General features: G+C 35.3%; 1 protein-coding gene across 1 annotated transcript; it reads left to right on the plus strand.

Annotated features, from left to right (window-relative positions):
- Window positions 1-2,497: 2,497 nt before the first annotated feature.
- LOC105056569 (uncharacterized) lies at window positions 2,498-25,620 on the plus strand. Its single transcript, XM_073259874.1, is given in 9 exon segments — window positions 2,498-2,544; window positions 20,976-21,075; window positions 24,002-24,126; window positions 24,129-24,263; window positions 24,266-24,346; window positions 24,349-24,438; window positions 24,441-24,494; window positions 24,497-24,655; window positions 24,658-25,620. Coding segments are annotated over 8 exon segments (738 nt in total). The 5' UTR covers window positions 2,498-2,544; window positions 20,976-21,073; the 3' UTR covers window positions 24,750-25,620.
- Window positions 25,621-25,960: the final 340 nt, after the last annotated feature.

Raw genomic sequence — 25,960 nt, forward strand, 5'->3', positions numbered from 1 at the left:
ACATCGGAGTCCCTTTTGATTGGGAGGTTCTGTTGTGGTTCTAATAATGTGGAGGGCACCAAAAGTCCCATATCGATTGTGAGTTAAGGGAGACATGCGCTTATAAAGAGAAAAAAATTCTTCCGACGTGAGGCATCTTTTAAAGGATAAAACTATGAGGTCCATGGGTCGAAGCGGACAATATCTCATATGACAGATGGAGCTCTTATCTGCAACCATCAGTTAATAGCAGACTGTTAAGGTAGATAATTACCTGCATGGCATTTTCATTGCCTTATGATGACCTATATCAGTGGAGAAGAGGTTCTTCTTAAGACCATTAATGCTGGATCTTTTTCCAGCCAAAGTTTTTCTAGTTGATGTCTTTGAGATCATGGTGATATTCTCACAAGTTTGTGCCATCGAAAGTTAGTTTCCAAGATTCAATTCTCACCATCCTTTTGTGATCAAATGCCATCAAGGTTTGAGTCTTATCTACGAAGATTCGCATAGTATTGCAGTTGTCATCAATGAAACTTCCCTGATGGATGCCACTGTAGTCTTTGACATAAATGCAGGCACTTTATCTAAGAAGACTTTTTGTTGGGGCATCAAGGAGTTTGCTCCAACCTTACATCACAAATTTTTGAAGGCCATCTGACCTGCATTGTGTTGTTAAGCAATTTTAATTGGGCAATATCGACCTAGTCCATGAAAATGATAACTTTGCTCTGTATGTCATCCTTGCTTCTTGTACCTTTAAGTTGATGAAAAGCTAACTTTTTCCCATATGTTGACACGTTGTTAACAACTTACAAGAGGACAACATCATATATCACTATGAAAGAAAAATTAATGGCAAATTGGCCAGTAAACCGGGCAAGATCAACTCGGCAAACTGTGGAGCTTATGTCATTCAATGATGGTCTAATGCATGGAGCTCTTAGAGGGGTGTAGATAGCGTTATGGATTGTCAACCTGCAGATCACAGTGAATATATTGATTAAGATAAGAATTCTAAGTTTCTTGGGGAAATGATTTCATGATAGGTGCGAATATGATAGCCACGTTAACTTGCACAAAATCTATTTAGTCAAAGAGGGTCGAATAACTTTATTCAACTTTTGAGATGACCTTGTCCAAGTAACTACTTAGAATATATTCCATATTATCCAAGCAAATAGGAATTGTAGCTATCCCACTTTATTTATTTGGAGTCCCTAACCGTTGGTATATATAATTTGATCTCATCGTCAAGCCACGTAACATATCAGAATTATTTGAATTAGAAGTATACTTCCAGATTAAGTCGGCTGTATACTGATCTACATTAATTTTTAGCTCGCCGTTTTGTCGATCTTACTGGACTTAAGTTAATTCTTGATGAAACACAATGCTCAGCTCAGCCAGTTACCGATCTACAGTAAATCATATCGATTCAAGATCGATGTGATCCTAAAAATACAGATGGTTATCTTACAGTTGACATCCAGTTCAGCAGTAGCTGTCTTCCAGTTATTTTATAGCAAATCTTCATATGGACAAACAGCCCATAATCTTCATACAATTGACCATTCTGTTGTAACAAACAACGACCTAAAAAACTCTCCTAATGGCTTAACGGCTTATGGAAATCCCCTCTATATAAAGAGGAGCAGGATAGCCTCCACAAGATAAGTTAGAACTTATAGTACTGTGACTCTGCTGAATTCTTAGCTCCTCCATTGAAGGGAACAAGAGTCCTCACTCTATTTTTTTAGAATCTTCTCCCTTGCCTTCCTGTCTTTTCATTTCTACTGCTAATTCTCAAGGTTCTGAATTAATTTAATCATCAGAGGATCCTAATCCAGAGGGTATCTCATCAGATTTAGGACTTTTTTTGCAGGATTTCTTGTGAACTTTATCAAACTGCGCTCAGAAACACTCCAATTCGGTTCTGGACCAACTTCACCATCTATTCTCTGGAGCCTTACGACATCACTAACCAAATATAATCGTAAATTTATTCACATAAAAATAAGATGAAGTTAAAATTTGATGCAACATATAGGGCAATGAAAAAACTTAGCGAAATTCTTTGTACACTGTGTGTGGTGCAGAAAATCATACATCATGTGTGGTGATTGGATCACACGCGGGATAGAAATTTTTTTTTTTTTCACATCATTCACCGACTCTACATGTGATCCAATCACCGTATGTGGTGCGTGATTTTCTGCACGCGCGTGGTGCGCAAAGGATTTCTCAAAAACTTATGCTCTGCTTCCAAACCTGCTGAGCCTTAAGACCAGTTCACGGGCCTCCACCCAACCGGTACCGTAAAATGGCCCGGCCGGAAATGCCAATCCTAGTAGGGCAATGAAAAACACTTGCGCTGCTTCAAGCCTGCTGAGCCGTAAGCCAGGTTCCCGGGCCTCCAGCCAACCGGTCCCACAAAATGGGCCGGGCCGGAAATTCCAACCCTCGTTCTATTGTTCTATTATAGGCCCCGGTACTTTGCCTCGACACGGAGAGAGCGGGCGAAAGCAGCATCGGGGCCGGGAGGGGGAGAATGTTTCCCAAAAGGTAAACTAAGGGTTTCTACTCCTCCTCCTCTCCTTCTTTTTTGCGAACAATGTTGCCTCAGATATATCTTGTTCGTCTTTCCTTTTTAATTCCCTCGTATGATTCTGTCTGGTTTCGTCAAAATTATTTCTTGATAGCATGCTATGATCAGTGCTGTTGGGCTGGTATTGTGCATTCTATTGATAGTTCTTGCTACCGTGGGACTGAAATTGCTTTCTTTTTTCGTTTTTTCATCCACATGCCAAAGCTCTTTCCTGGAATTAATCATGGCAAAGTTTTAGTCCTTTCATTTATGGGATTGGTTTTCTTTCTTCTGGGTTACGATTGAGGAGTCTTTGCTAATTTTGTCTGTGATTGGTTTCTTAAGGTTGCATTATGATTCTGAAATCGTTTCATTTCCTTACATTCTTGAGTTGTCTTAACTATAATCTTATTGAAGACAAAGAGCTTGATAAATTGAAGATTACGTTGGAACCCCAAATCTACACCCTCTCAATATGTATGTTGCTCTAATTACAGGTATTTTGATTCACTAACTGGTATAAATTGATGTTATCCGTAGCAGACATAAGGAAATCAAAATTTTGGACTGGAACTAATTATTTTTTATTTTATTTTATTTTTTTTGTGCGCGCGCTTGCATGTGTGCAGATCACCATATCTTTAAAGATTAAGTAGGTGATCCATGAAACAAAAAAATATGAAAAATTAAAGTAAATTGCGTGAGTTTTTTTTTCACTATTTTCAATTTTTTTTGGTAATAAACAAGGGGAAACTCATCTCTTTCCAACTTTAGACCAATCCTTGGTGAAGTTAAACCAGCCAGCAATTTTATGACAAGGGGAATCCAACATTCGTATGCATTTTCACGTTCTTAAAAGGATCTAAAAGTTTTCCAAGAATTATGTTCATCCTTGTGGATCTTGGACGCATCCTAGACTCTCTTCCCCCTTTTTTCGTCTTTGATTTTGTGAATCTAGCTTTCAAGATTGCAAATTGGCTTTAGTCTAGGTTTATCGACTAAAGATGGCATCGCAAAACATGACATGATGTGATGTAGTATGGGCCAAGACTGTCCATATGGGCCAATGCATGATACATTCCCTTGTATCATGCTATTTGTTAAGGAAGCAAGCCTCAAGTATTGAAAGCTAAATTAGTCAATGCAAACATTCATGAACAACCACACAATACCAACCAAAGAGGAGTACACTGAGATTTTTATATAGAAAACCATCAAAGGGAAAGACCATTGGGCCACTTCCAACTAAGTCTCATTCACTATATGAGAGTAATTGGATACAAGTCCTTGCTAGTCATAGTTAGAGGCATTCATCATTAAGCATATCTTAAGTAACAAGCTATATTTTACAAATAGGTGGATTACAAGTAACAAGACTGCTGGAGAAACTCATAAAAAAAAATGGATTATAAATCTTATGGAGAAAAATTCTTTGAAGAACCAAATAGATTAGCCCGGCTTGATAGATTTGATACCTATAAACCTAATGATGAGATCAGTCTTAGATAGAGAGCAAAAATCTGTGTCCAATGGCTTCCTTTTCTTCTAACTACCCTTCTCTTGTTTCCAGCAAAGAGAGAACCATAGACCTCTTTTCCCAAGTCTCCTCTCCTTCTCTTGGTATATTAGAAAGATTTTAAAAGATGAGATAGTATGAGGCATCACATTGGCCAAGTCCAGCCTTCTTGTTTTCCAGACGCAAAATGATGGAAGCTCAACTGAACAAGTGTATCCAAATTTCTGTGTGAGCCCCCCACAACATGAGGGATTGGTAAACTCTATAATCCTCATGCTAGGCATATGAAAACATCGATCACTTTGAAGGACAACAATTTAGCGAACCATTTTAGTGCAACTTTTTTGTTATAATTTGCTCTGAATGACATTTCTTTAGTTGACTCATGCAAAACATAGATAAATGGCTACTATCCCATTTATGTGCTTTTATTGGTTCTTAATCTAGCAGCAGTCTTTACTAACTCATCACTGAACTAGCTATTGAAGAGGATAGATTATTAAACCAGCATTACTTTTTATGAAGGCTCATGCATTCTCCCATTATAATTGTTTGAATTTTTAATTCGTAAGCTGGGTTTGATAACATTGCATTGCCACAAGGTTGCTTATAACTTTCTTGTAAATAGTGAAGAATGATTATCATTGTGAAACTGTGATTAATTTTGCTCATAACATTGAAAAACATTTTTAAGATATGCTAATGTTTGCCTGGCCTTTAAAGGACACCAATTTATCTTGGAGTAATTGGCCACCCTTGACAGAGGCAATCTCATCAAGAGGCTCCACTGTTTGAATCTTGTAGTGAGTCTGTTCAGGCTTGTATGTCTTAAGTTTTAGAAGAAAGGCCTTGGAAAGCGATAACCACAATGTGCTGTGTATCCGATGGAAAGCGATAACCACAATGTGCCATGTATCTGATTGCAATATATCATAGCTGTTTGTAAAATGACATCTTCTAACAATTTGTTGTAGCCAAACGTCATGATATTCTTCATATTATAATTACTTTTTCTAAAAAGGAAATCTTTTGGTATTCCTTATTCATTTTAGAGTTGGGTGGCACCGTTCTCATTTCCAAGTTTGGGAGTAGTCGTGGTTCCTCGAGATGCATATATCTAACTACCAAGAAATATTTTACCTTTACTTCTTCATTGTTGATTATTTTATTCTCTTTTGATGATCATATAACAAACAATAACCTCCCTCTACCTATCCTCTTTGAATTGCACTTGCTTTTATGGTGAGTTTACTGTGGTTCTGAAGCTCTTTTATAATAACATTTTTGATGGTCATTGCTTGTCCATGTTATGCTAGGACTAAATTTTAGTTATTTCAGCATTATTCTCTAATCAAGCTAGAATAGAATTTGAATTGTTAATTGAATAGGAACAATGTAATAGGAGTGGGGGTCTTGTGACAAATATGTTTTGAGTGGTTGAGTGGCCCAATCTGTGTCAAGTGGGATACAATCAAAACTTTAGAGGGAGAAGCTTGTCAAGTGTTGTTGGTGGGTCTGTGATAATATGGTCGATGTCCATAGTTGTGTTGGTCTAGTAATGGAGGGAAATTAAAAATAGTGGTCATTTGTGTTTCAAATCGAGTAGTAGTCGAGTATATGATCGACTATGGCATTCTATTACTAGAGTCAAGATCTTAGTGCTATGTGTTGGTGAATGATTTTGTGTTCTACTCAATGTTTCATGCACACGGGCATGAGAATCTGATTTATTTGCATATTCTGGAAATAGTGAAAAGAAGATATGGAGATATATGGAAATTTTTTTTTTTATAAAATAAACTTAAATTTTCATAATTTTATAAAATGAAAACATTGCAGACATTATAAAAAGATAAATATTTGGATGAAATATTGATAGTGTAATGCACCTCTTGTAACTTTTATTTTAGATTTCTGCTACAAGACTTGTTTGTATAAGCAGGTTGCGGGCAGACAAAAGCGGACATGGGGACTTGGGTCTGGGTGCATTTATGTTTCATTAGTTAGTTACATAAACAAGCAGCATAAAAATAATAAATGGCTGATGTGTTGCATTTTTTTTTGGTGCTTTTTTAGCTGGTACAAGCTGTCTACTTTTCTTTTTAAATGCTTGTATGGCCACTTACTATTTAGCACCAGAGGCCATGTGACAAGGGTAGGAATTGCCTATCATAATAAATTTCTGAAGGTGTCGAGATGGGATGTTAACTGGCTATAGCTTTCAGCTAAGGATAAAGTAGGTATTTTGGCTCCAGAAAAACCCAACCCCCCATGATTGGTGGATCTAAACCCAAATTCTATTAAGAATGCATAGATGCACTTTTACCATGCCATCAACCCATCAGTACACAATACACATTTTCCTGTTATTGGGGTTAGAGCAAACAATGAACAATGAAAAAGGGAGAGCAGTGAGTGGCAGAGGAGGAAGCAAAGAGATTTTGGATGATAGCAAGGTCTGTTGTACCGGTATCGGATCCCATACCAGTGGCGGACCGATACAGTATGGTATCGGTACTATACCATATCGACACATGGTATGCTTCGGCGTACCGGTTTGGTATTGGTACAAATTTTTTTTGTTTCGTTTCTTTTTTTTTTGAGTGTTCAAATTATTAATTCATAAATACAATCCCAAAATTACATTATATTGCATAATATTGACATATTTGGATTCAATTTTTGAGTTCGGTAGCGGTACAGGGACTCTTGATCCATAATTTCAAATATATATTTATTTACATTATATTATAACTATATCATTCTAAAATTAAAAAGAAAATATATAAATATGCATTAAAATATATCTAAACTTTTAAAGTACAAAACACAAAAAATGATATACTAATCTCAAGATCTACTCTGCATTTAATATCTCGTCGAGCGTCTGTGATGCTCATAAATATCTAGATTATTAGCATAATCTGGAGGAACATCGGTCCAACTCTCTAATCAAGATATACTGTACTCTTGAATATTCATCCCATAAAGTATTTTTTCTGGATTGTAAGACATCTCAGATCTCTCACTCAAATTTTGATTCTGAGAAGTATTCTCAGGATGATGGTATGACTGTGGAGGAGCCCATCCGAATATGCTGGTAGCAAAATCTGATCCGTAAGATGCTTCAAGCTACATAGGGTAGTAATCACTAGAAGACGATGCCTCGGATGCACCATATCCATATGGATCATAAGGTAGCTACGGATAATAGGATCCATAATGCGAGGATGATCCAGATACATCCATGGATCCTACTCCATGTGCAAGATCGTCTGCAGCTGCATCGTGTGTTGGATGACCTCTAGGAGCCCGTCGTCTATATGAAATCGGCTTCCTATAGTCTCTACTGACTCGTTCACCATGATCCCTATCTTGTGTGGCATGTGTAAATTGGGACTCACCGGTGAATCGAATATTATCTTGCGGCTGTGTCTCATAAGCAGTAGTCTCCTATCTTTCAGTTCCTTCCTGATCATTAGATCCATGACTACTACTATCAGTATCATCATCACTCTTCTTGATCTCCGAATCTGAGCCAGATAGCTCGTGTACTCTCGAGAGTGGTGCACGTGCAACTGTCTTTTCTTTTTTTCCTCTTGTGCCCCTCTGTGACTAAGTTACCTATAATTGGGAGGATGGATGTCTTCTTGCTGACTGCCGATCTCATTTAAATATTTGTCGCTTGAACTTCTACGAGGATGTATTGGACATCGAGTCATGTGATGAATGAGTTTCCTGTGTCTCCTCAAACTGTGGCTGATCAGCTGGAATCTTATATGGAATATTTTTTCTGCCCATTACCCTGGATCCACCCTGATCTCCCTAGCTACCATATTGACTGGTCGTAGAAGGGACCCCGGCTCATCAAGCTCTGGCTTCTGCTGTTGACCTGCAAGCCATCCGATGATCGGATCGTCATCCTCGTCAGCATAATCATCTAGTATCGAATCAGTGTACTTCAGTTGTTCTTCCTTCTGAATGCATTTTAGCCTCAACTTAAGATTATAGTGAACATATACAAGATCATTGAGGCATTTTTTGTGTCAGATGATTTCTCTGTTTGCTGTGGATAAGGGTGAAAGTCGACTAATTACACTCACAGCGATTAGCAGAGACCATTTGGGAAAGAATACGAACAGCCACATCTCTCAAATATTCTGCGGACATTCCAAAATGAATCCATCATTCAGCTGCAAAAGCAAAATTACATATTAAATTATATGATATTATTAAACAAAATTACATATCAATCTATGCTGCTTATTATTGATATGTAATTTATCTGAATTCATCTGCTTTTTGCTTACGACAGTTGATGGGACTCCAAAGCTGTCTGATCTCTTTAAACTGTTTCGTCTATAAAAAAATATATTTATTAAATTTATAAATATATTGTTGAGTACAGATCGAATTCAGTTGAATAATCATATCTGTTTTAAACTAGCATACTTCTTGCAGACACAACGATATGAATTCTGGATCAGGTACCATCTTATATATCATATTAGGAAGAATAGCAAGAAGCTCGTTATCCATATCTATTCCAGAAATGGTATACTAAAATCTCGGATTCAAATAATAAGCTGCAGATAAATTTCATAATTGATTAAGTATACTTTTATAAACATAAGAAAAAAATATTTTAAAATATTTTTGAATCCGTGCTTACCGGTTAGATGCAAATCTCTACCCATCTGATAGTCCCAACAGCGCTTAATGATGTTAATGAATTCTTGAGCATACTCGAATCATTCTCACTGATCTGTTTCTTTGCCATCTCCATCATGTAATATAAGAAGTCCATCTGGGGTATCTTTCACTATCCACGATGTGAAGCACCTTATATAATGGCTTAATAGCCTTCACTACCTTCTCAGTCCGCTGTCAGAATGACTGACTCGTCATCATATTCTCCACATGACTTCCATCAGTATTGACCCTCGCATATCTGCTCTCCTGTCACTCAGCACTGACAAACATCTGACGTAAGGTTGTTTTCTTCTAAAGAAGACTATCAAGTGCTATGTAGTTGGTAGCAAATCATGTGATATTTGATCTTAAGATTTTCTCCCAGTATACGTCCGCATCAATGAAAGAACCCATATGTGACTGTAAATAAATCTAGTAATAGTTTGGGCAATCTCCACTATCTGTTGCACCGTACGAATCTTCCCGATATCCATTAATATAAGATCAATGTAATATGCAGCACATGGGGTTCAGTATATCTGCAGTCGCTGCTCCATCAGCAACTCTCCAGCAGTCTTATATTGTGGTCCATTATCTGTGATGACCTGCACGACATACTGCTCACCTACTGAATTAATCACCTCCTCCATCAGACCAAGGATATATGTGATATCGTGCATCTTATCTGAAGCATCAATTGATTTGTGAAAAATATTTTTCCATCACAATATGTCAAAAAATTAATGATGCTCCGTTTAGTAGGACCGGTCCAACCATTACATATCACTGTCAGTCCGTATGTAGGCTATTTATTCTTGTAAGAAGTAATTCATATCTGCAGATCCTCTTTGTTACTGTCAAGAAGCTGACCATAGATGTCCTTAGGTCCTGACGGATCTACATCCTGGCCTGCAGTCTCTATGGATGAAATGATAGATCGATAGTAAGGATTGTTTGCTGTATTTGCTGAAATATGACTGAAATAAAATTATGATCCAATTGCTCGCCACATATCCTTCTTCTTATCCTTTTTCACTATAGTGTCAATCCTCTGCTGCTTTGAATCATTGCTGAAAAAAGCATGTGGATCCAAATCATGGGTGGTGGCTCTTGTTGGAATATCTCTGGAGGACCTCCTCCTACTACCAAAAGCTCTCAACAAAGATGACATGCTGTGTCTGCTCCCTCTACCATCAGACTCTCTGACTGAGATAGTCCTCCTGAACTCGAATTCTCCCCCATCGGTCGCTGATCCAGACCCCGATTTGTAGCATAATGGTTCAAATCGCTCTCTATACCGGACCATCTCCTTCTGTCGGTACTGATCAGCCAAGCTCGTCTGAGTGGCAACTTCAATCTGTGCCTTCTCATCATCTGGAGCGGAAGCCTCCTCTGACTCTCTAGAGTGATAAGAAGGTGGCTCTACAGCTCGACGGTCCACTTCTGTTTTTTTCTGTTTTGTCCTTTCTTTCGCTGCTTTCAAATTAGTAAAATATTTTTTCATCGACTGTTGGACCTCCTGTGGGCGTTTTCGATACATGGACGTATCAGGATAACTACCAGTCAGGTGCTGTTTTAACTTAGTCACTCCTCCTCTCTTGAACTCTGAGTAGCACCATTTGCATATCCAATGATGCCGAGTCAAGAGCATCTCGTCATAATCCCAACCAATGTGACGTTCTGAATCTTTTTTCTTACTCATTTCTACAAGTATAACAAAACACGATAGTTTAATAATTATTAAAAAAATATTATATATAAATTAAAAACTCATAAATTCAAAAAAAATATGTTATATGCTTCAAATAATATTTTTGAATTAACTGTAATATAATATTAGTTTTACATATTTTTTATTTGATAATATTTTTTATTATTTAAATAATTATAAAAATATTTTTTAATTTTAAAAATTTTAAAAAAATCCGAGGTTAGATTCAAGTAGCTTGATTGCTTGAATCATTCTAAACATGATTTTGAAACTTTGATTTTTTATTTTTTAATTTATTTTTTAATATTTTTTTATTTTTAATAATTTTTTTATGAATAAATATATATTAAAAAAATATAATTAATTAAAATCAATGAATGTCATGCTCTGAATGTTTCTTCTTACAAATATCTGCAAGTATAACAAAATACGGTAGTTTAATAATTATTAAAAAATATTATATATAAATTTAAAAAAATTTCAATAATAATTTTAAAACTTATAAATTCAAAAAAATATGTTATATACTTCAAATAATATTTTTGAATTAACTAAAATATAATACTATTTTTACATATTTTTTATTTGATAATATTTTTTTATTATTTAAATAATTATAAAAATATTTTTTAATTTTAAAAATTTTTAAAAAAATTTGAGATTAGATTTAAGTAGCTTGAATCATTCTAAACATGATTCTGAAACTCTGATTTTTTATTTTTTTAAATTTAAATTTTTAATATTTTTTTATGAATAAATAAATATAAATATTTAAAAAATATATAATTAATGAAAATCAATGATTTGTGTCATCATGTAGATCTTCCAAAAATCTATCATATATGATCAAATCATACCAAAATCATAAAATTTTGGCATAATTTTCTCTTATTTTCATATTTCTTTGTTCTTATCTTTTTTCTAACAACAAAAATATAAAAAATAAAATATTTACTAAAAGAATAATACATTACCTTACTTTTGGTCAAAAATCAGCATCTCCTCGAACCAGTGCTGCAATTTGACGAATTTTTTTTCTCTTTTTTTTATTTTTTCGGCATCTCGTTGAGTCTCAGATGAGCTCTGGAGTTCTCTGAGAGCTCTCGAGTCTCTCAGAGAAGACAACCGACCTGAGCTGTCACTAAAAGACAGCCCAGGCCCCATCCCACTCCCCCCTACCCCTCCCCCCACTTTTCACGTGAAGGATGTCGGTAAGGTTCAGTTCAATGCCGAACCGAACCATACCGGTTCATACCGTCCGGTTTTGGGCAGTATGGAGCCGAATCGTGCCGAACCGTCCGGTTCGGTGTGGTTCGAAGGTGGTTTTCAAAAAAAAATGGCGGAACCGGATCGGCTGGTCGCCAATCCGATTCTGTACGTCCTGTACCGGACGGTTCGGTCCGGTACGGTGAACCTTGGATGATAGACTTGTTGTATTTCTAGATTTCTTGTATCTTCTTCTCTCTATTTCCCCTCCATTCCTCTCCTTTTCCATGCCTAGAAGACTCCTTTTTGAGCTTGAATTTGGCAAAGCATGGTGTTAGATTGACCTTTAGAAGAGTGTAACCCTTCACTGACTCAAAAATCCCGATAGGCATGACATTTGGTGAGTATCCCATGTGTCTGATAAGTATTGATGCTTGAGTACATATTGACACAGCACTTTGGGGTTGGATACATATATCCAAGTAAAATTGGTTCTATAAGGATAAATATTTGTCATGAGGTGCTGTCATTTGACTTTGGGCTTAGCCAATCATGGCAGAGTAGGCTGGTTGCTTTTTAGAGAGAGTGCATTGTCCCGGGGTCTCATGTTGGAGTTACAATGCTTTGGAGTGATCATAGAGTTACGCTCTTTGTGAGTCTTGTAAGTTTTTTAAACTAATAAAACTCTTATTGTCTCTCTCTCCAATTTTACTCTTTTGCATATATATTCCATATACATTGGTACTTGTTCATATTGATCCTGTGCATTGGATGATCCTCCTATGTAGTGATTGTTGTTGTTCAACAAACATCTCCATTAACTAACCATCTTTTTCTTGGTTTTTGTCTCACCTCATGGCTTTTTTAGACAAGTCTCTATTGCTTGAGTCTAGTGCACACAATGGGAATTTGACATTTTCTTTAATCTTCATTCTTGATATTACTTGTTCACTTTAGACATTGTGGTTGGGTTATCCTGATTCCAAAATTCCACCATCTTGCTTCAAAAGCTCGAAGCTGTTTTTTATGGAGGGCATCTTCAATAAACCAGGAGCATCTTTGTGTTCAAACTTCCCTCTTTCTTATAAAGTAGCTTTGAATTTGTGACCATCATCATGTTTATATCTCAGTCTTAAACTAGTTAAATCTGCAATCCTTCCATTTTGTTTGAGCAACACCACCTGTTTAAATGCCCCCATATCCTAGTTATTCGGAGTTTGGACTCTTGTACACTACCCTATAGATTTGTTTGTTGTCAGTGGCTTATCCCTCAGCCCAAACTGCATGCATGATCATGCCCTTGTACAAGCTGTTCCGAAAGGTAGTGTTTGAAATCTCGACGCTGATGCACAGCCACTAGAAGTGCTTTTAAAAAAAAAAAAATTTCATATTATTACACTTGATGATTCACCAGATGATTTTTTTTTTTTTTTGAAATGTTATTTTTTTTTAAAGCCTTATATATGAAGACCAGAAAGACAGCCTTTTTTTCCTCTTAGTGTACATGATCTGATTTATGAGGGATTGAAGACTAACATGTTCATGAGTGTTTAGATATGTTTAGTGTTATAGACCACTAAAGGTTAAAAAACATTTAAACTTGAATTTCAGTTGCTTCAAATCATTTGGTGACTTGGATCTTTGGTCACACATATCTCAATGTCTTCTCATGCTTCATCCAATCTACTTAGAACTTTGGTTTCCTTAACTTTTTCCAAAGTTTAAAAATAGTTTACAAATATGCAAACAATCCTTAAATTAGTTTTAATTTCAAGATGTTGTGGATTTTTTTTAATTTTGTTGAGATGATTTTGTGCTTTTTTTGGCTTATTGTTTTAAAATCTCAAATATCCTTTGTGATGGCCTAACCCGAGTGAGAATCCCAGCCCACCAAAGCCCAAACAAAAAAAAAAAAAGAAAGAAAGAAAAACAGGGGAGAAGGGGAGTCTTCTTCCTCCTCTCGCCGGCTCCCAATCGGAGTCGGAAAGAGCTCCTTCCGGCCCTATTTAAGGAGAACCCTCCTCTCTCCCTCTCATCGAGAAATTTCGGGGCAAAACGGCGGCAATCGCCGGAAAATCCTCACGGAGACCCGTCACTGTGTTCGTCCAATTGCTCGTCGGAAAAGCCTCGCCGGCGTCGGAGGTAAGCCTCCTCCCCTTCCTCTCTTCTCCCCTTTCCTTCCCGTGCCGGTGTGCACGCTCGTCGGTGACCAGAGTCGCTGGATTTTGTTGCGGAAGAACCTCTGTTTTTGCCTATTTTTCTTCGATTTTTCCGATGTCGGTGGTCACAGCCGACCATCGGTTTGGCCCCCCTCCTACCGACGGCCGCCCCATGCCGGTTGCACCGTCGGCCGGTCAACCAACAGGGGATTGTGAGATCCCCTGTTTCGGCCCAAAGGAACCCACGGGAAGAAGAAAGAAAAAGAAGAAAAGAAGAAGAAGAAGAAAAAGAAAAGAAAAAGAAAGAAAAAAAAGAAAAGAAAAAAGAAAAAAAAAGAAGAAAAATAAAATAATAATAATATAATAATAATAATAGGATTTTCTCTCCTCTCTCTTCCGTGAAGAAAAAGAAAAAAAAAAGAAAGAAAGAAAGAAAAGAAGAAAAAAAATTAATTAAATAAATAAATAAATAATGATATAAATAATAAAATATGAGAAAGAGAGTTTCTCTCTCTTCTCTCTCTTTCTTCATCCTGAACTAGTATTTTCTCTCTCTAGAATTGGACTTTCTCTCTCTAAAATTTTCTCTCTCTAAAATATTCTTTCTCTCGATTGATTCTCTCTCTAAAAAGGTTAGTGAATGAAGAAATTTCTTTTAATAATCTTGATCTGATTCTAATGAAGAACCCTGATCCATGGTTGTCAGACAGCGTACTGGCACCCACCTTAATCAGACCATGAATCTTTAGATTTGATCATCCATGATTTCGATCTAGCCATGACTTGATTTGATCATGTTGATTTCACCAATCGAGATATTGGATCAATCATAATGTTGGATTGTGTCACCTGATCAATTCGAATTATACCTCATGAATTTTCTCTCCTCTGATTTTCTCTCTCCACTTGATTTTATGAAATCGATGAAGAAATTTTGATCCTATCACTTCGAATCCGATTTGATCTGATAATCAAATTTTGGATCGTTTAGGTCCTAATTAGATTTTGATTAGATGAAATTAGATGATCGGACCCAATCTAAACCATTGAAATATGGTATTCGTATTTTTTCTAATTATTGAAATTGATTCTGTATAGGATTGTGGATGTTTGATCATGGGATATCGCGATATGATCTACGAACAGAATTTTTGAAAGAAAATTTATAGAATTATGTGGATTTATTGGAATGCGTTCGAGGTAAGTAATGTTTTATTTTTTTCTAGATTTATCGGCAAATTATAATGTATTTTTTTTGACATGATTTGTGAAACGATGCATGAATTGAATGAATGATATTTTGTTATAAAAATATCTTATTTGAAATGTTATGATGAAGCATGATTGAACATATTGATTCCATGATGCATTATATTGATTGATTTCGATACTACATGATTATATGTTTCATTATCGAAATTAGAATATGAAATATGATTTATGAAGAATTATGATATAAGAAACATTATGAATTGACAACCTGATTATGTAAAGGATCCTGCCAATGGGGGCATATATGTTGGCAATTGATTTGTTCTGAGGGTTTACGTCGCCAGAGAGACCAGCGGTTCCGAAGGACTTTGCTGCCAGATGATTCGTAGCTCACCGCAAGAAGATACGCGGTGTTATGACCCTGCCACAGAGAAAATGTGATCATAGCTCATGGTTGACGAAAAGAATTGAAGAACGAAAAGAAATTGAAATCTGGAAAGGAACTTGAATTTTTGAAAAAAAATAAATTTGACATGAATTATGTTGCATAATTGAAATTGATTTCGAATTAATGAACTCTATATGCTTATTTTCTATAAATGATTATTTACTTAAATGCCTGATGAAATCTGTTGAGAAGTGATCATTGCTTACTGGACTGTCTAGCTCATTACCTCCTATTTTACTGTTTTACAGATGTTGAAGAATTAAGATGATACAAGATATGAATGGAAGAGTGATCAGAAGCAGAATCTCTATACTTTTATTTTCGGTTGAAAGTCTTATTGAATTTGATGTAAGGTCTATGAATCATTGTTGAATTTATTGAGATATTAAAGAAAAAATTTTAGATCGTTATGTTTCGGATTTGAATTATTGACTAATTATTCCGCTGTTGTTTTATGATAGTATGATAAGATGCCTTGCATGCTTATGGGAAGAGTTTTCTATGAGTATGCGGCAGTTGCCATGACCCTCGATTCAAAATCTTCGGTCGGGTGTGTGATAATTAATATGGTATCAGAGCGTTAGTAGATGAACTAAGATGTGTATAGATGGAGTGTTAGTGGATAGACATTATGGTGTAGATCTTTGATGATTGTAATGGAGAAAATATTTATAAATTTTGATTAAACATTGGGATTATGTATGAAAGGATCACAAGAGATTATGACATATAGAATTTGAAATATGATGGATGATCTATTGATCATGATATGATTAGTTAGATCTTGATCGAAAGTAATCACAAAAGGATTGATATAAAATTTTATTGTGCATTATGGTTATTAATTTGATCATTGGTTATTCAAGTGAATCGTAAGTTCAAATTCGATGTGAGAATAATACTATGATATTACTTCTAGTTGAGAAGTTGACTATTATTGGCAAGATAAAGATTTGATAATAAAATGTTGTTCCAGGATGGACTAAGAAAGTCTCTTATGATGCTTGATTGGAATATTTATCGAAATTGAACTTGATATGTGGATCATATATAAAGTGACATATTAGGATGAATGCATATTTGAGGATATTACAAAGAAACCTATTTCTTATTGATGAAATCGATTATGAGGTTGTAGAATATTCATCGTACTGGAATCTTTAATCATCATCCTTAGATCTAGATAATGGATCTTATTATGTCTCTTGGAGACTACATGATGTGTATGAAATTTCAATTTAAAGATTTCGTATCGAAGTTGATCAAGAGATTTTCTGATATCATTGTTGAGGTTGTTAATGAAAAATTGATATCTTCAGATTAAGATAAAAGATCTGATTTATATTTATTTCAGATTAAGGGATCCATGTGAATTTACAATTTAAAAATTTGGGATTTAGGAATTAATATGGAGTTCCTTTGCTTTTGTTAATGAAGTTCCTAATTGAATCTACTATTAAATAGAGATTTGATTTTTTTTTGAAGCTTGTATGATTGTTATGAAAGGATATTTGATAGATTATCGAATTGAAATTCTTATATATTAAGATTATGTCCAAATTTGGTGGAGCATCGAAGGATTTTTTTCTTCATTAATTTGACTTGGTTTGAAAATTATAGAATTGAATTGATATGAGAATTAAGATTTGATTCATATTGATTAGAGTAAATCTATATGATATTTTAAATATAATATTGGACTCAAGGGTTAATCAAGATTATTGTACACCAGTAAAAGTATGAATGAGAATTGAAAGTTAATCTTTGACTTCAATCGAAATTTAAAATTTTAGATCTTTTCTATTGATAAGATAAAGAAATAATTTGATCAAACTTTTTTGGTGAATCTAAGAAATTTTGATTGTTAGATCAGAGTGTGCAGCGGAAGCATAGTAATCTGGATTACTTTGAGTAAGTCAGGAATGTTGATTCTTTGAGTCAAAGAATTATGATAGATGATATAGTTTGATACAAGAAATTCATTGATATTAGAAAGAATAAATTTTGAATCATTTTAGATATCCTAATGTGATTTTTAAAAAGTAGTGCTTCCACCTACTATGCAACAAAAATATTTAGCATCCTAATTCTAGGATGAGTGGACCCTTGATTTTTGATTTTTGATTTTTGATTTAGAATATTTAGAGATAAATTTTCTCTATCCTAGAATTGAATTTTATAATTCTCTATTTATTAGGAAGAATTTGAGATTGTTTATTGAATAATAATTTTGATCTTAGATTATTATACTCAAATATTTATCTCCAGGGTATAATAAAATTTAAAGTTAGAACTCTTTTGATCATTATTATTTCTCTGACTGAATGGAAAAGATTGAGGTTATCTATTGATATTGACGATTGTTCTACAAAAGATAAATTGGAGTTATTTATAATTTAATTTGATAATGAATCGATTAATTAAGAGTTGTTAATGTTTAGATAAAGAAAATTGATATACTTAGAATAGAGACATTGATTTTGATTATAAGAAAAATATAGTTTTGATTTAGATCAATTTTTGAGTTATTGATTTTTATTAGGGCATGACTTAATGATAAAATTTGTTTCAAAAAATAGAATATTTAAGAGTTTGAGGGTTTGAGTAAGAAAATTTCGATAACTAGAAATAGTGATATTGATTCAATCAACAATGGTGATATTGATCTTTATGAAATGACTTAATGATGAAGTTGCATCGAGAATTAAAATATCGAAAGTTCGAGAATGAGATTGAAATGATAAATCTTCAACCTTTGAAAGTACGAATAAGAGAAAATATTTTTGAATTTTGATTGATTAGGATGTCATCAAATGATTCATAGAAGTATGTTTTCCTATCTTATGATGGGTTGAAATTAAGAGTGGATAATATTTTGAAAAAAAAAATGAATGATGATGATGAATGAAGTTCTTATGCAAGAATAGAGATATTGACCTTTTTCTATTCACAAGAGATGGATTTGATTTTAATTTGAGTCATGAGATATTGAACATTAATTTTTTACAGGAAATGAGATCATAATTTCGAAATCTTGAAACATTGAAAATCTTTGAGATGTTGGTCTTGATAAATAAGAAAATGAATGGTTCCGTTTCAGATAGATATTGATGTACCGATTTTTTTTTATGAAATGATTTAAGAATGAATTTATATCAAGAATTAGAATATTGAAATATTTATGGATGAGATTCAAGTAAGAAACTATGAAGACTCAAACAAGAAAAATTTCGAAGACGAAATTTCTTTGAGGGGAAGAATGTGATGGCCCAATCCGAGTGAGAATCCCAGCCCACCAAAGCCCAAACAAAAAAAAGAAAAAGAAAAACAGTCTTCTTCCTCCTCTCGCCGGCTCCCAATCGGAGTCGGAAAGAGCTCCTTCCGGCCCTATTTAAGGAGGAGAACCCTCCTCTCTCCCTCTCATCGAGAAATCCCGGGGCAAAACGACGGCAATCGTCGGAAAATGCTCACGAAGATCCATCACTGTGTCCGTCCAATTGCTCGCCGGAAAAGCCTCACCGGCGTCGGAGGTAAGCCTCCTCCCCTTCCTCTCTTCTTCCCTTTCCTTCCCGTGCCGGTGTGCACGCTCGCCGGCGACCGGAGTCGCCGAATTTTGTTGCGGAAGAACCTCTGTTTTTGCCCGTTTTTCTTCGATTTTTTCGACGCCGGTGGTCACCGTCGACCATCGGTTTGGCCCCCCTCCTGCCGACGGCCGTCCCACACCGGTTGCACCGTCGGCCGGCTAGCCAACAGGGGATTGTGAGATCCCCTGTTTCGGCCCAAAGGAACCCACGGGAAGAAGAAGAAAGAAAAAGAAGAAAAGAAGAAGAAGAAGAAGGAAAAGAAAAGAAAAAGAAAGAAAAGAAAAAAAAAGAAAAGAAAAAGGAAAAAAAAAGAAAAAAAGAAAAAAAAAGAAGAAGAAAAATAAAATAATAATAATATAATAATAATAAATAGGATTTTCTCTCCTCTCTCTTTCGTGAAGAAAAAGAAGAAAAAAAAAGAAAGAAAGAAAAAATAAATAAATAAATAAATAATGATATAAATAATAAAATATGAGAAAGAGAGTTTCTCTCTCTTCTTTCAGCCTGAACTAGTATTTTCTCTCTCTAGAATTTTCTCTCTCTAAAATATTCTCTCTCTTGATTGATTCTCTCTCTAAAAAAGTTAGTGAATGAAGAAATTTCTTTTAATAATCTTGATCTGATTCTAATGAAGAATCCTGATCCATGGTTGTCAAACAGCGTACTGGCACCCACCTTAATCAGACCATGAATCTTTAGATTTGATCATCCATGATTTCGATCTAGCCATGATTTGATTTGATCATGTTGATTTCACCAATCGAGATATTGGACCAATCATAATGTTGGATTGTGTCACCTGATCAATTCGAATTATACCTCATGAATTCTCTCTCCTCTGATTTTCTCTCTCTACTTGATTTTATGAAATCGATGAAGAAATCTTGGTCCTATCACTTCGAATCCGATTTGATCTGATAGTCAAACTTTGGATCGTTTAGGTCCTAATTAGATTTTGATTAGATGAAATTAGATGATCGGACCCAATCTAAACCGTTGAAATATGGTATTCGTATTCTTTCTAATTATTGAAATTGATTCTGTATAGGATTGTGGATGTTTGATCATGCGATATCGCGATATGATCTACGAACAGAATTTTTGGAAGAAAATTTATAGAATTATGTGGATTTATTGGAATGCGTTCGAGGTAAGTAATGTTTTACTTTTTTCTAAATTTATCGGCAAATTATAATGTATTTTTTCTGACATGATTTGTGAAACGATGCATGAATTGGATGAATGATATTTTATTATAAAAATATCTTATTTGAAATGTTATGATGAAGCATGATTGAACATATTGATTCCATGATGCATTATATTGATTGATTTCGATACTACATGATTATATGTTTCATTATCGAAATTAGAATATGAAATATGATTTATGAAGAATTATGATATAAGAAACATTATGAATTGACAACCTGACTATATAAAGGATCCTACCAATGGGGGCATATACGTTGGTAATTGATTTGTCCTGAGGGTTTATGTCGCTAGAGAGACCAGCGACAAACCGCCAGAGAGACCAGCGGTTCCGAAGGATTTTGCTGCCAGATGATTCGTAGCTCATCGCAAGAAGATACGCGGTGTTATGACCCTGCCACAGGAAAAATGTGGTCATAGCTCATGGTTGACGAAAAGAATTGAAGAACGAAAAGAAATTGAAATATGGAAAGAAACTTGAATTTTTGAAAAAAAATGAATTTGGCATGAATTATGTTGCATAATTGAAATTGATTTCGAATTAATGAACTCTATATGCTTATTTTCTATAAATGATTATTTACTTAAATACCTGATGAAATCTGTTGAGAAGTGATCATTGCTTACTGGGTTGTCTAGCTCATTATCTCCTATTTTACTGTTTTACAGATGTTGAGGAATTAAGATGATACAAGATATGAATGGAAGAGTGATCAGAAGCAGAATCTCTATACTTTTATTTTCGGTTGAAAGTCTTATTGAATTTGATGTAAGGTCTATGAATCATTGTTGAATTTATTGAGATATTAAAGAAAAAATTTTAGATCGTTATGTTTCGGATTTGAATTATTGACTAATTATTCCGCTGTTGTTTTAGGATAGTATGATAAGATGCCTTGCATGCTTATGAGAAGAGTTTTCTATGAGTATGCGGCGGTTGCCATGATCCTCGATTCAAAATCTCGGGTCGGGGGCGTGACATCCTTCCATTATTTTTCTTACTATATTCAATTTATGTAATTTTCTTTTGCTCTATTGATCTCACTATTAGCTTTCACTTGGCCTTAGTCCAACAGTAACTTTTGTAACATTGCATCCACATTTGCTTTTCTGTTATAAGTCACAGACTAGTGTTCATGTTGAGTAAAAAGTTAGTCATATGTCATTTGTAGTGCCGTTCTGGTTATATCTGAGCTTATCATACCATTTGATGGTCTGGTATTGTGTAATTTAAGATGGATGCTTTGTGATTTAATGGGGCAAAAATGGGCTATTTGGGCCTAGTCCTAGAATAAACCAACTTGAATAAGACAGCTGACATCCTGCTCTTCTGCCTCATGTACTACCATCGTATGCCCCATCTCCTCTGGTTTGTTTGTTTTTGTCTCCATTATAGATTGCCCTTAACATCCCCATCAGGCACTCCTACCCCTCTCGGCCACTGTGCATAGCAACTCTAAGGTCTTGAATATGCTAAAGGAGGTGGGGCAATGGTCACTGGGTTAGGAGGCGGCGAAGTTGAATGGGACTACCTGCTACTGCCTGAGGCAGAGGAGGTAGAAGGCGGAGTTCAGTTCTCACTGAAGGAGGGGGAGGAGGAAGAGGAGAAGGCAGTTGCAACAGGGAGCAGGGATGGGACTCGATGGCATGTGGGGGAGCAGTGGAGTTCGATGTGAGTGGAGACATGGAATTCAATGGAGTGGGAGCTATCAAGTTTGACGATGGGGAAGCCATGGAATTTGATGTAGGGAGTGGTGAAGCTCGTCGGTGCTGGAGCTGAGGGTGACAGTAAAGCAGTGGCCAGTGGCAATCATGTGGTTGGAGGAAACATCAGAATGGTGGCTGCTGGCAATGAAATAGGGAGGGGAGATGTTGGTGAAGGAACCTTTGGCCACAAGGCAGTTGTTCAGGGAGAAGGTGGCGATTGATTAATATAAGAACCAATGGTGATGACGATGGAAGATTAACTGTGTTTTTCTCTGTTAAATAACGTAGCATGCACCATTCCTTAATTTTTGTCAAAGATAAAGGTTTACCTATGATCGGCAAACTTTATGTTTATCATTGGTCTGTTTGTGTTACTCGATTTTTTTATGTAACTTAATGCATTTACAGTTAACTTGTTTTACTGATAAATTTCTTATAATGTATGTACAAGGTTGTAGATTCAAATGCTATATGTCATAGTTCATTCAGCATTTTTGTGTTCTGTCATTATATAGGATTTATGTGAATTTAATATATCAATTTGCTAATTAAATTCATATAGACAGATTGAATTCTGCTCCCTGGCCCATCCCCTGGTTTCTGCATTTTCAAGATCTCTTTGGGAATTATCCTTTTTTGTAGTGTTGTATTTAGGTGACATTTACTGACTTATGTGCTTAATATCATTGTATCAATTTTTTCCCATAATCCGTGGTTCATCTTTTTCCGTTTCTTTATAAGGTTCATTCAGGAGTCTGGAATTGTGTCAATATGAAAGTTTTCTAGTTGTACTATAATGTTCTTTCTAGTTAAGCCAATTCAAGTTGTAGTTGTGCAGGCAAATTGGATGCTGGTACATACTGCTATTCATTCTCTTGTTGACCTTAAGGTGCTATTTGGTGGGAGATGATATTTCACATCACTCCAGTGATGTGAGTTAGGTGATGTGATCATCTTATTTGGCATTATAAAATCTCATCTAATGATACATACGGGGATAGTATCATTGCATTGTGCAGTGATGCTATCACCTCACATACCTCAGATGATAGCATATCACCGGGTATTGGTGATGTGCTAAAATTATTTTGAGACAAAAATATTCGTAGTCACTAAATTTGGGAGGGAAAAAAATCCTCATCTCTTTCTTTTCTTTACCTTTCATCTTCAATAACACCCCCTATAAAAGAACACCCCCTTTTATTTATCTACTAGATGCTTATTTTATTTTATTGGCAGATTTAGTTAAATAATATGGATATCTTTTATTTATTTATTGGATGCCTATTTTATTTTTATAGGCAGGTATGGTTAATTGGCATGGATGGATCATGTTAAATTCTTTATGCTTTTCTTTTCTTCATTTTATTTTGATAGGCTAAATCATTCCTAACGGGCAACTCTGATATTGATGGTCAAAATTGGCTAAGCTTAACCAAGCTGGATTATATATAATATTATCGTAATATCATTTTAATAGCCTAATCATTATAGATACCAATAATAATAATAATACACTTATCAAAAATAATAATAATAATAAATATTATTATTATTACTACTACTACATGTTTTTGTGAGAAGTTGAGAATGAGGAATGTTTAATCAAGTTGTAGAGTAATCATTATATACTAATATGTAAGGCTATTTATGATATTTTATATATTATCACTATCACTACTTGATGATATACTAAACATAGAGAAGTACTATTCCTAGTGATATTCCAGTGATAAACCAAACATAGTGATGACACATCATCCCAGTATTTGCACATCATCCTAGTATTGACATTATCCCGGTGATCATATCACCTCGATGATCACATCACTGTTGATATATCAAACAGCACCTAATATTTTTTAATGGATAAACTTAAGGTAGAGTTGAACTACCCAAGCATTTGGATGGATAAGTTACTCGAAGTGCTAACAGGCGTTCTATTGTGTCTTGTGCTTTTTTTTTTTTTTCTGGGTATGGGACTGTAGGAAATACATAGATGGCGGTGATGGGCTTGAAATGGGGTTGAAGCGACCCCAATTTGATTCGAGTTCCTCATTTTCTGGGGCTTCTGTTGGATCAAGTCTCATGTACAATCCTTCTTATGCATATGCTGGCCAACCCCATTCCCGGTTGTCCGATTGCGTGGGCTTCCTTTTGATTGTTCAGAAGCAGATGTTATTGACTTCTTCTGTGGTCTGGACATACTTGACATTCTGTTTGTTCATAAAGGTGGTCGATTCGGTGGGAAGCTTTTTGTGTATTGGCATATCCTCTGCAAGCAGATTTTGCCATTCAGAGAAATAGGCAGAACATGGGTAGGAGGTATATTGAAGTTTTAGGAGTAAGAGACAAGAATATTACAGTGCTGTTGCACATGAAGTATCTGATATGAGGGGTGGTTCTCCCCGTCGAAGTGGTTTGAGGGAAGGTCAGCTGATGATGGGAAGGATTTAGTTGAGCATACCGGAGATCTATGGATGAGGGATTGCCATATTCTGCTGGGAAAGATGACGTGATGGACTTTTTCAAGGACTATGAACTCTCAGAGGATCGTGTTCATATTGTGCTAAACTCAGATGGCAGGGCAACAGGGGATGCTTTTGTTGAGTTCGCAAATGCAGAAGATTCAAAATCTGCAATGGGAGGGATAGAATGACACTCGGAAGTCGTTATATAGAGTTGTTTCCTTCAACTCCCAAGGAGATGGATGATGCTATTACCAGAGGACGGTGAGGCTGGTGAATGGTAACAAGAAATTAGGTTTACACCCAGTAGATGGTAGATTTCTGAAGGTCTATTGTTTATGCTACGCTTTTGTATTGAAAACTCATTGCAACATACTGCGGATCCATCATCTGATGTATGACAATGCTGGGTATGACCAACGCATGAGTGATCCAACAGTAGATTATCTTATGGTTTGTTCAATCTGGTTAATTGCAAACAAAAGGTAAGATCTATATCCTACATGTTGTGTTTCTCTTCATACATTATTTTTTTTCGGCTTTCTGTTATATAATCTGATCTGCAGAACTCCGAATGAGTTTAGTGATTGATACGAGCAAAATGACGATTTGTGTGGATTATTTTTTTTTAATTCAAGATAAATGGAAGTATTGTACTAGGCTTGAAGTATATTGGCTGGGCAAACTGGATTTTGGTGGGTGTAAAAATTGATTTAATTTTAAGACATCAGCTGTAACAGGTGTAATAGAATGTTTGGTGCTTGTAAATTGAGAAACTGAGAAATTAATCGTCGGTTGAAGATATTAAGCATGTAAGAAGTAATTCTCTTTATTGTATCTTGGCTGTAGGCTTAGAGAAGCTACTCGAGTAGTTGATTGGTTGAAGAGGTATGGTAGAGAAGTTGGTATTTATGTTTGGTTTTGGGACTGTATGGGAGGTCTTCCTTCTTATCATCATGCTCTGTTGAGAGCTGATGATGTACATGTAATGTTTGAAAGATTTTTGCGAGATGCCTGTTTCAACACACAAAGATTTTTTTTTTTTTTTTTTTTTGAAGCATGTAATGTACATCTGCTTTTTTTAATCATGAACTATTATGAGCTGCTTTGTTTGTTGAATCAAGAACATTTTCATTGAATACCAAGCACCCGTGACCCTTCGCCGATGCCCAGGTGATTATACTTCAAATATATTAGGTTTTGTTCCTCATTCCTTCTGTATAAACATGAATTACTCTACTTATGATTCTGAGCAATAATTCATGGTTCTTTCAAGAAATCCCCGAACAAGACTCAAGAAAAATCAAGAGTATAAAAATCTTTCAGGACAGCCACATGTTGAGAGCTTGGTTGGATTTCATTTGAAACCTGCATTAGTTTGACACCCTACAAATAAAAAATCTCGTCAGTTTCACGTGCTTGCATTGGGACTAAGTGGACAGCCAGCTTAGTCATGCTATGAATTCAATGACTAAATTT

Source organism: Elaeis guineensis, chromosome 6, assembly GCF_000442705.2.
Source record: "Elaeis guineensis isolate ETL-2024a chromosome 6, EG11, whole genome shotgun sequence".
Taxonomy (NCBI): domain Eukaryota; kingdom Viridiplantae; phylum Streptophyta; class Magnoliopsida; order Arecales; family Arecaceae; genus Elaeis; species Elaeis guineensis.